We start from the raw sequence: 12065 nt of genomic DNA, 5'->3' as shown, positions 1-12065 counted from the left end.
AATATATATAAACGAGTCACGCACGCGTATAACACAATGCGATCAAAGAAAAGTTTCAAAAGTCTTTTATTTTGGTTTTAGTCCATGTTGACTTTATAAATACGGTGTATTAACGAAAAGTTAATAACTTTCTCTACACGAGCAAGTTACAAACTTCCGATATTATTCTCGCACATGAAATCAAGTCGGATATAACTTTGAAAGGCATCGATGAATTCGTGCAACTTACTCTCTAGAAAACGATCTCGAATGATTGCAAATTTGCTATATTCATTTTTCGCCGGGGGCTTCGCCCCTGCAACCCCCTACAAGGGCGCTGCCCTGGACCCGCTGGACCCGCCAAGGCCCTCAGACCCTTCGCCAAAAAAAAATTCGGCTCGCGCCTACGGCGCTCGCATTATCACTAAATTACTGGACCACCCCCCCCCCCTTTTCGAATAACCATTCAATTCCTGAAATACACCAATAAAACAATGTTTTCACTAAAATATATTTCCACTATCTTACTTTAAAAGGTCGTATCCGCTCAGTTTAAAAACTTACAAATAATTCTTTTACAAAAGTTTAATTTGTCGGGTATGAAATCAATGCCCTTCTAAAGATGCATAACAATAAATAGATATTTGTATTTAAGATACTCTGGTACAATGAAGATTACTCAAATTATAATTGCATTTAACATACAATGTAATTAAATTTAAAAAAAAAATTACTTTCAGTCCTAGAAGTAGAAAATTTTAAATTATGAATGTGAAATTTTGAAGAAAAAAAGGCAATCTATGTCTGTGTAACTGGTGTAGCTGTACCTAGATGCCCTCATTAAATTTTGATTACAAATGGATAAATCCTGATCGCTTACAACAACGAGAACGAATATTGTATTGGTACAGTGCTCAGGAACTGGTTCGTTGATTAACAAATGTACTCAAATGTCAGTGTGATATATTTGCAGGATACATATATACATTATTTAGCACGACGGTCATTACCGTGACTCGAACACGAGGTCATTCAGTGCATTCGTTTTGTAGTTTGAAAAAAAAACCCACTAAAATAGTACATCGTACGTGTGTTGTGTAGCTCGTCCAGGTATTAAAGCGACTATATCTGTAGATTTCATACTCATTAAAGCGACTATATCTGTAGATTTCATACTCATTAAAGCGACTATATGGGCAGATTCCGTACTCATTAAAGCGACTACATCTGTAGATTTCATACTCATTAAAGCGACTATATCTGCAGATTCCGTACTCATTAAAGCGACTTTAACTGTAGATTTCATACTCATTAAAGCGACTAAATCTATAGATTTAACACTCATTAAAGCGACTATATCTGTAGATTTCATACCCATTAAAGCGACTATAACTGTAGATTTCATACTCATTAAAGCGACTAAATCTATAGATTTAACACTCATTAAAGCGACTATATCTGTAGATTTCACACTCATTAAAACGACTATATCTGTAGATTCCGTACTCATTAAAGCGACTATATCTGTAGATTTCATACTCATTAAAGCGACTATGACTGTAGATTTAACACTCATTAAAGCGACTATATCTGTAGATTTCATACCCATTAAAGCGACTATAACTGTAGATTTCATACCCATTAAAACGACTATATCTGTAGATTCCGTACTCATTAAAGCGACTATATCTCTTAGATTTCATACTCATTAAAGCGACTATATCTCTATATATTTAACACTCATTAAAGCGACTATATCTGTAGATTTCACACTCATTAAAACGACTATATCTGTAGATTTCGTACTCATTAAAGCGACTATATCTGTAGATTTCATACTCATTAAAGCGACTATATCTATAGATTTAACACTCATTAAAACGACTATACCTGTAGATTTCACACTCATTAAAGCGACTATATCTGTAGATTCCGTACTCATTAAAGCGACTATAACTGTAGATTTCATACTCATTAAAGCGACTATATCTATAGATTTCACACTCATTAAAGCGACTATATCTGTAGATTCCGTACTCATTAAAGCGACTATAACTGTAGATTTCATACTCATTAAAGCGACTATATCTATAGATTTAACACTCATTAAAGCGACTATAACTGTAGATTTCATACTCATTAAAGTGACTATATCTGTAGATTCCGTACTCATTAAAGCGACTTTAACTGTAGATTTCATACTCATTTAAACGACTATATCTATAGATTTCATACTCATTAAAGCGACTATATCTGTAGATTTCATACTCATTTAAGCGACTACATCTATATATTAGATACTGATTAAACGGTGATTTCTACTTCTAAACAATGGCGGGTTTAAGAAATAGCGATGTCAGAGTCTATACCGTAGAAATATTCTATAAATACATGTTTAAGCACTGATTATAGTCAAACCAGAATGACCTGTCGCGTTGACCTTTTCGTGGAAATGGTGTAGTTCTATTTCACGGTGCACAGGTGTGTTAACAAAACATATTGATTAGGAATGCTGCTGTGTCCAGCAGGGTGCTGTTTTGGACCATTCGTTTTTGTTTCAATTTTATATTGAAAACACAGGGATTGTATCATTTATTTTTGATGCATGGTTTACACATATTAAAGTAACTATTTGATCAATTGTCCACATGTTAAGAGTTTTGTCGCTAAATCTAGACCAGTATACATACAAATGATTCAGCTGATAATAAGGTTTGTTACATTATAAACAACTAACAGATATACATGTATACATACAAAACACATATTTCTCGTTAATGACTATAGACCCGACTATAATCAATATGCTAATCAAAGTTCAACACGATAGGTCATTCTGGTCGGACTATACCTCGGTTGGTGTTTGTAAACAATACTACACGGACGGACTCGAATAGTTACGATGGTGCGAGTGACGAATCCGTGGAGCGGTAACGCATGCATCCCTGTAGTTTCACACTAATTTAGGAACAGAATTTATAAAGCACGGTTTAATTTTCGTAATTAAGAGAAGGCTTAGTTATATGAAATGTCGTTTTAACAATTATTACGCCTGATAACTTGTTTCCAACAGTAGTTTTTACAGCTATAGTCACTATAACAACATCCACATTCATGCGGCGATATTTAAACTAAAAGCAAGAATCTAAAAGACTGAGACTTTGTAAAAGGAAACATTTTTACGATTCAGATGTAATATAGGCAACACATTAAGCGATAATATGATTTACAATTAAAATGAGCATTTTAAAAGATTAAGATACATTTTGGATGTTCAAGGAAGCATTGAAAGATTCCCATGTATTTAAAACAATCATTTACACATGTAAAATATCATAAAACAAGCGTCTTAACGACAAAGATGTCCAATAAAGAAGCATTTATTTCAAAGAATTAGAATATTGAAAACCAATCATTTTAAGATGATGAGAATTAATTGAGATTCGTATTTGAACATTGGGACTAATCAACATCGTTTGTTTGATTAATATCGACGATTATCAATGTAATAAAATAATTTGACATAAAAGTAGGCTGTTATGAAAATCTAATTTATTTTCTAATATGATGAATGCGTCGTTGCATTATTGTTCATATAATCGATACTCGTGATTGCTTTTGAAACCTAATCCGATTGTTAAAAACGGATATTTCTCCGCGAAACACCTCGTAATAATTCTAGGTCTGTAATTGAATAGAAATTCGTCAACTGCAGAGATGAAATTTTGAATAGTTTTGCTGTTTCCAAATTGTGGTGCAGTATTGCTATTATTATTATTAATTTTTCGAATCTCCAATTAAGAAAATAAACTAATGAAATATTAACAAGTCACATTTTGGAATAAGGATTTTTTTGAATAAAAAAAAAAGCAAAATGCAGCTTTCGTGGAAGTTATTAATTAAGAAAATCTTCAATTAGATAAAAGTGTTGTTGCTCCGCTGTTTCACTTCCACTAATCAAGATAATGATTATGTCAATTAAATTGCTTAAATCCATAAATAAATATCAAACAAGGAGATAATACATTTAAACCTAACACTGCACTTTCTTCGACGCCATTAGTGATTTTTTCTCACGTGACCGGGAATGACGTCATCAACCACACATGCAGACTAGAGTCTGATTCTCAATTTAACTTTTAATTGAAATAGACGAGTTTTAATCACAATCAAGCAACTGAGATGCGAAATAAGAATCGCTGGTTCGTTTCTAAATTTGACCGATGTCTGTTGCAGAATTATTTAATAGACATGCCAAACGTAGCACGTGAGATTAAATTTGTCTGATCCAGCCGGCAAGAAATTTTACTTTAATTGAACTCTGGCTTTCAATATATGGTAGAACAGCCGAAATGTTAAAACTGACATAATGGAAAGTCTATGAAGTTAAGAAAAACATGACACCATATAGTATCAAATATAACTGATTAACCCCATTTTGTAACTTCAATGAAATAGACTTTAACGTGTAAAGAAGATGTGCGATAATTTTTCAATGCTTTCATGAATTAGCCAAGAGGCCAAAAATTTGCAAATGGGATGTACTTTTTCTATTCTTGGTTTTGAATTAGGTATGGGATCCCATTGGAGGAATCAGCTTCATATTGCGAGGGAAATGGCGACACCAGGGACCATCCCATAAGGGAAGGACTCGACAGGTCCATTTCGATCTTAATACAGTCTTGGTCGCTCGTTGGAAAATGACACAGAACAGATTCGACCAGACCAGTGATCACAAGAGAGCACGAGACAGACAAACTGTAAATAAAATAGTCTATCTGAACGTTTCAGCTTAGTTTGGCTGCGGCTCGCGAGACCACGACACAACAGTTTGTTTTGCCAGAACCAGACTATGGGCTTAGCTACAAGAGATGCCCCGCCAGAATCTCGCTAGGATAGGAAGTGCTTTGTCGGGGACAAAAAGACATGACATTTAAATAGACTATTACGAAAAGACAGTAAATCGACAAGTTAAGAGAACGAATCCTTTTACATAACAGACATCTGTCTGTCTTTTTAAAAAAGTTACAGCATTCTCTTGTGACGAGAGCATTGTCTTAAAGACTATTTGTCTGCCTCGTAATGTCTGTCAACAATTTAGCTAATAAACAAGGCACAGAGGACAAAACTGTACACTTCCTCTCTTCTCCGTAGACGTTTTCTATTTATATGCATAGGCAATTAATACCAATTAGTTGATTGATCTAAGATGTCTACATCGCGTAAAATCGACCCGTGGGCTTTTTATACTGTGGCCGGTAAGTTACTTTACGTCTTGTTCAAATGGCGAAATAACTCTCCTTACTTTGCTTTGACGTGGGGTTGCTACACGGTATCTTTCATCAGCCTACATGTATTGTTATCTACAAAGAGAAAAAACAATTGGACGCGGTCGTCGTGACGCATGTACAAGACTTAAGTAAAACCGTACAGAAATGGGCACATGTTATGGTTGGTGTATCTTACTGGATGTATCTTAAGAGGCGACAGACTATGCCCTTCCTCGGGGACGGGGTGTGGGTCCTACGATACATTTTTTCATTCAATAAGGGGTCGCGGTCCCTACGATGTCTTTTGTTTAATAAGGGGTCGCGGTCCCTACGATGTCTTTTGTTTAATAAGGGGTCGCGGTCCCTACGATGTCTCTTGTTTAATAAGGGGTCGCGGTCCCTACGATGTCTTTTGTTTAATAAGGGGTCGCGGTCCCTACGATGTCTCTTGTTTAATAAGGGGTCGCGGTCCCTACGATGTCTTTTGTTTAATAAGGGGTCGCGGTCCCTACGATGTCTCTTGTTTAATAAGGGGTCGCGGTCCCTACGATGTCATTTGTTTAATAAGGGGTCGCGGTCCCTACGATGTCTTTTGTTTAATAAGGGGTCGTGGCCCCTACGATGTCTTTTGTCTAATAAGGGTCGTGGTCCCTACGATGTCTTGTTTAATAAGGGGAGTGGTCCTTATGATGTCTTGTTTAATAAGGGGACATGATTCCTACAATATAAGACATCTTCACCTGTTTCCTCTCTTCTCTCCTTTCTGTTTACGAGCTCTCTTCCATACCAACATAAATAATGGATAGTCTGTATTTGATAATGTAGAAATATTTTCAAGAGGTTCCTGTTTTTGCCATTTTCCGTAATAGATGGTTTAATTTGTTAAACGTCCTGTTGAACGGCGAGGATCATTTATGGACGTGCCGGAGTATTCGGGGAATACCCATCGGCCTACGGTCAGTAAAAGGCAACTGTCCTACGCGGGTTTCGAACTCGCGACCCAGAGGCGGGACACTTTTAATAACCTGCCGGCCACCATGTCCATTATATACAGATTGAAATAAAGTAAAATAGAAACCTTGAAAATAAAGATTGCAAAGAAAAGTATTTCACGGGAAATACTCCTTATAGCTTCTAATATTTGGGGGGGGGGGGGGGGGGGAAACGTAAGGAAAAGACCAGTAATTAATAATAATGTAAATGAGACAGCGTGGATGACATCTCTGTCTGTTTTCGTCAGCGTTGGATAACTTAAAACATAACAAATGATGGGTTCTTGGTTTCGTTTGCATTATGAGAAAACAATTTCACCTTCTACAAACTTGTAGGGTGTTTTTCAACACCAGGAATTGGTTCTTTTATGATCAGACATATCCTGTCTTGTTTACTTTAAACGTCATATAACAAACAATCCCAGGATGCGTTCAGCACGTGTATTTACTACAAGCATGATGATGCACGTGCGTACGTTGGCCTTCTCAGTTGTAAGACTACTGCCCATATGATAATCACGATGCACCATCATAGTAATGAACTGGGAGAGTGAAAACAAGCGCGTACATGTATTGTAGGGATGGACGGTCGGGGATGAGAGAATGACGTTTATTATAGTCCATACATGCAAATTGTACCCTAATCGTGTGGTGTGATGTCAGTGGAATGTATGTAATTGTGTATATCACAATGTATATATAATTTGTCATTGTAATCTAAACAGACTCAAATACACCAGCATGAACCTATTGTGTTGTCCTCATTACACCGACTTCGCCATAATAAACCCACTTCCGTTAAAACAGCAAATGGCGCTACATCCGAAAGGCATTAACGAGACATCCCTGAAACATCTTCTCAACCTAACGAGATGGCTTTAAAGGAACATCTTATTTGCAATCTTGAAACACTGTACATGGTGAAATATGTGTTACATTAGTGGAAATATTGATTCCCAGTACATTGCGTTGTGTAATGTGTATGAGTATCGTGCATAGGTTGTCATTGTAAACAGATGTCTGAAACTATTGACATTTAAATGGAACAAAAGCAGAAGAATTGAAAATATTATATTGCGTTCCTACCTAAACTATATGAGATTCGAACAAATTCACAAATATTTCTTATACAATGTATAAAGATGTATTGTTAATTGTAATTCATTACCATCCAGGGTTCTTGTCTTAATCTCACACTCACCCCTTGCCCCATTAGACATTTTACATGTACATCCAACCTGTTTCACAACATATACTAAGCAATGTAGCTTGTAAGTAATCATACCCACAGTAAAGATAGCAGCGATGGGATGTATCTTCTGTAAGAAGGATGAACGCTTGGCACCAATGCTAACACCCTCCTGATATCTAAGCGTGACAATGACCTTGCCCCATCATTAAAGACACTGGTTTCGACTCGTAATTTTGACAGGAACAGTAACCTAATTAACTCATTAGCAATTCTTGCCAAACCGTTTTCATAACAGAAACTATATCAAATGGGAAACCGCTGAAGCCTGGACACCATGCCAACGCCGCAGAACATACACCATTTGTCACTATGTCGATTTTCGTTGCACATTGCCGTCGTGTGTCTTGCTGATGCTGGCGAGGGTAGCCTCGCTCCCTTAAACCAGATTTTCGTAATTACAGAGGTGGTCCTCGTTACCAGAATAAGAGAAACCCTATTTTCCTCGTTTCGAAGAATTAGACATACTCGTTAGAAGACTTTGGAGTGTTCCTCATAAGAATTAGATGATTTAGGAGAGCCTCGTTAAGGGAATTAGATAGCCTCGTTTTCGTCGTTCACATAATTATGTCATTGTGTTTATATTGCATGGGCGATGTTAGTTGATTGTGATGGATTGGGCTCTGACGCTAATGTTTGTTTACTATTATTCAAAATATTGTCATTATCTGACTGTCTCAATGCGCATGAGTACACACATGCGCACAAGCTTCCAGTAAAGTAGAAAAAAATGAGGGTTCTGCTTTCTAAAAAATGTCTCTCTAAGACGAAATTCAAATGTTAGAAACGGGACAAAATAGATGTGTCGTACTGTTTATCTCAATCGCCTTTCACCTTGGCGTCCGGGTGCGAATCCTGTCAAAGTGGGATTTTTCTTGGTTATTTCGGTTTCCTCCCCTATGAAGACCCCCTTCCCAGACAATCACGTGTTGGCCATGACAATCAAGTAACTAGTCAAAAATGTAGATACTTCAAAATCAAAAAAGTTCCTCTCAATTTCTTATACATGTATCTCCGTTAGATCTCTTCCCTATATATATATTTTTAATATCGGGTTTATTTAATAACCATTAGTCTATCCTTTCCAACATTTACCTAGACTTAATTTACATCTACATACGGGCGTCTTCTAAGGCACGCGGAGCAATTTCAAATGATGAGCCTACAAAATGTACCTACATACGGGTTACCCGGAGCGATGGACCAATCATAATTGGATGTAATCTTGGCTGACGGTTTTACAGAGGTATGTGGAGTGACATTTAATTAAGCATAGTTTTTGTGACTACTACAGAGAGTTTACATGTTCCCACGGGGGACATCTAAATATATGGCTATTAAAACCTGGTTCTCCTTTAAACAAAACGTAATTTTATCAACCTATCAGATATGATTTCAAATGATAATTTGGTATATCGAAAATGAGGTGACAGTCCCCTTCGTGAAGCTTAATTAAATCAAAATGCCTGTTAATATATAAAATGCCATTAAACAAATGAGGCAATAATAGGGTTATTGCGGTTGCTACGTTGATACGGGATGCGGTTGTTACGGTGATACGGCGATACGGTTATTTCGGTGATACGGCGATTTGGTTGTTTCGGTGATACGGCAATGCGGTTGTTGGGGTGATAGGGCGATGTGGTTGTTGGGGTGATACGGCGATACGGTTATTTCGGTGATAGGGCGATGTGGTTGTTGGGGTGATAGGGCGATGTGGTTGTTGGGGTGATAGGGCGATGTGGTTGTTGGGGGTGATAGGGCGATGCGGTTGTTGGGGTGATAGGGCGATGCGGTTGTTGGTGGTGATAGGGCGATGTGGTTGTTGGGGTGATAGGGCGATGTGGTTGTTGGGGTGATAGGGCGATGCGGTTGTTGGGGGTGATAGGGCGATGCGGTTGTTGGGGTGATAGGGCGATGCGGTTGTTGGGGTGATAGGGCGATGCGGTTGTTGGGGTGATAGGGCGATGTGGTTGTTGGGGTGATAGGGCGATGCGGTTGTTGGGGTGATAGGGCGATGCGGTTGTTGGGGTGATAGGGCGATGCGGTTGTTGGGGTGATAGGGCGATGTGGTTGTTGGGGTGATATGGCGATGCGGTTGTTGGGGTGATAGGGCGATGTGGTTGTTGGGGTGATAGGGCGATGTGGTTGTTGGGGTGATAGGGCGATGCGGTTGTTGGGGTGATAGGGCGATGTGGTTGTTGGGGTGATAGGGCGATGCGGTTGTTGGGCTGATAGGGCGATGTGGTTGTTCGGGTGATAGGGCGATGCGATTGTTGGGGTGATAGGGCGATGTGGTTGTTGGGGTGATAGGGCGATGCGGTTGTTGGGCTGATAGGGCGATGTGGTTGTTCGGGTGATAGGGCGATGCGATTGTTGGGGTGATAGGGCGATGTGGTTGTTGCGGTTATAGGGCGATGCGGTTGTTGGGGTGATAGGGCGATGCGGTTGTTGGGGTGATAGGGCGATGTGGTTGTTGGGGTGATAGGGCGATGTGGTTGTTGGGGTGATAGGGCGATGCGGTTGTTCGGGTGATATGGCGATGTGGTTGTTGGGGTGATAGGGCGATGTGGTTGTTGGGGTGATAGGGCGATGTGGTTGTTGGGGTGATAGGGCGATGCGGTTGTTGGGGTGATAGGGCGATGTTGTTGTTGGGGTGATAGGGCGATGTGGTTGTTGGGGTGATAGGGCGATGCGGTTGTTGGGGTGATAGGGCGATGTTGTTGTTGGGGTGATAGGGCGATGTGGTTGTTCGGGTGATAGGGCGATGCGGTTGTTGGGGTGATAGGGCGATGTGGTTGTTGGGGTGATAGGGCGATGTGGTTGCTACAATTAACGATGAATCGGTGATTTTTGGTGATGTGGTTGCTGTGGTGATGCGATTGATATTGAGATGTGCTTGTTGCGGTGATATGGCAATGCGGTTATAACGATAGTTGCTTTGATGATTCGGTTGTTGTTGATGATGTGGTTGTTACGGTTATGTGTCTGTTATGGCAATGGTATTGTTACGGTTAATGCGGAACGTTGCTACCGTGCTGCGGTTGATACGGCAATGCGATTACTACGATGACGCGGTTACGGTGGTGCAGTTGTTATGATGATACGATTAATGCAAAAAAGTCGATGATACGACTAATGGAAAACATAGAAAAAAACCGTTCCTAATTTTCTATTCTCCGACCAAACAATTTCTTTTGTATGATGATAGCTGGCTGCATTCCAATTTTCTTGATAAAAAAAACATGGATGCTGTTCTGCCAACAGTTAAGTTTGTGACCTCATTTTATTATGAAGGCCCTATAGTCCGAAGACTCATTATTCCGAATGTTCCAAATGTTCCGAATTTTGATCACTTCAGGTATGATCCATTGAAATATTCATAAACACAAACATTATTTTATTGTTGACTGGATTACCTCCCTTGGTATCACATCTCTCCGTTAGGTTACACTTCCTGAAATGAAGCGAAGCCAGCAACAGTAACACAGGCAACCCTGAGACCGGCGTCTCGTGGATGTTGCGATATGAACACAATTTTAACGATATCGTAACAAAGTTCCCTTTACTTTTCACACAAACAATTTGGAGGATACGATGCGTGTGTAAATTTTAAACACCTATTCGAAGAAGGAGTTTCCACAAATATATTCTTAATTTTTTGTAATATTTCCTTCGAATAGTATGTAAAATAGCCATTTTGTGATATTTATTATCATAATTTCATAGCCTGTACGCTTAGAAGAAATTGTTTACGGCGTCGACACTTGACTGAGGCTTGATAGCTCTGTCAGTGGGCCCGCTGTCTCTCTACGCTCTGTACTTAGCGTAGGATTTCAGTTTTTATGTATTGCTATCTATTTGAGTGTTATATTAGATTATAAAAGGGAAAATATCATCATGAAACGCTAGATTGGGTTATGGTGCAAAAAATAAACCTAGAGAGCGGTAGTGTTAATCTAATGCTCAGAATGAAGGATTTTTATCGCCATTTTTTTTTTCGGAATATATAGAAGCGGTTAAATATCATGGTGCTGTATAAGATATAATGGTAAATATAATCATTGTCTGGTGTTCCTGTTGGACGAAGGGAACAGAGAGTGTATAATACAGCGACAATAGGTCCCAGAAACTTCTTGTTGTTGTTGTTGTTGTTGTTGTTGTTGTTGTTGTTGTTGTTGTTGTTGTATATTCAGGGTAGATAACTCTTACTCAAATCATAGGTTGCGTGCATGTATCATGAAAGTTACATCTCTACGAGAAATATACGTTTATATAATGTTGTTGCCGATGGCAGCATTCTTAAAGCAACTTGAGATCTGTTCGTCGGATTTATCGCCAAAATGCAACAGACAGCACACAAACGAGCTTGATTGAAGAATACAGAAAAAAATGTCGAGATGGAAAAAAAACTTCACAAACAGGCACAGATGTTGGAGATAGTGCCGTTATGCTATCTCGCTCCGAGGTAGTTGTGACGTCATACGCAATTCTGGATCCAGTTATTTACATGCACCACTGCGCATGCGCCCAAGTAATGAGGTATAGCACACATTTTGTAGAAACGATATCGGG

The 12065-nt window shown here is 38.9% G+C and overlaps 2 protein-coding genes across 2 annotated transcripts in view; both read right to left on the bottom strand.

The window, feature by feature from the left end:
• Positions 1–12065, bottom strand: part of LOC117316423 — a 60770-nt gene that overhangs the window by 21928 nt on the left and 26777 nt on the right. The window lies entirely within an intron of this gene.
• On the bottom strand, positions 9039–12045 carry LOC117316271 (proline-rich extensin-like protein EPR1). The gene is made up of 2 exons (XM_033870809.1): positions 12001–12045; positions 9039–10316 (listed from the first exon to the last, which is right to left on the bottom strand). The coding sequence occupies exons 1-2, from the start codon at positions 12043–12045 to the stop codon at positions 9039–9041; spliced, it is 1323 nt and encodes a 440-aa protein (XP_033726700.1).

This window comes from Pecten maximus, chromosome 18 (genome assembly GCF_902652985.1).
Source record: "Pecten maximus chromosome 18, xPecMax1.1, whole genome shotgun sequence".
Classification (NCBI taxonomy): Eukaryota; Metazoa; Mollusca; class Bivalvia; order Pectinida; family Pectinidae; genus Pecten; species Pecten maximus.
Note: the sequence above shows the minus strand (reverse complement) of the source record. Positions and strands in the feature narration are given on the sequence as shown.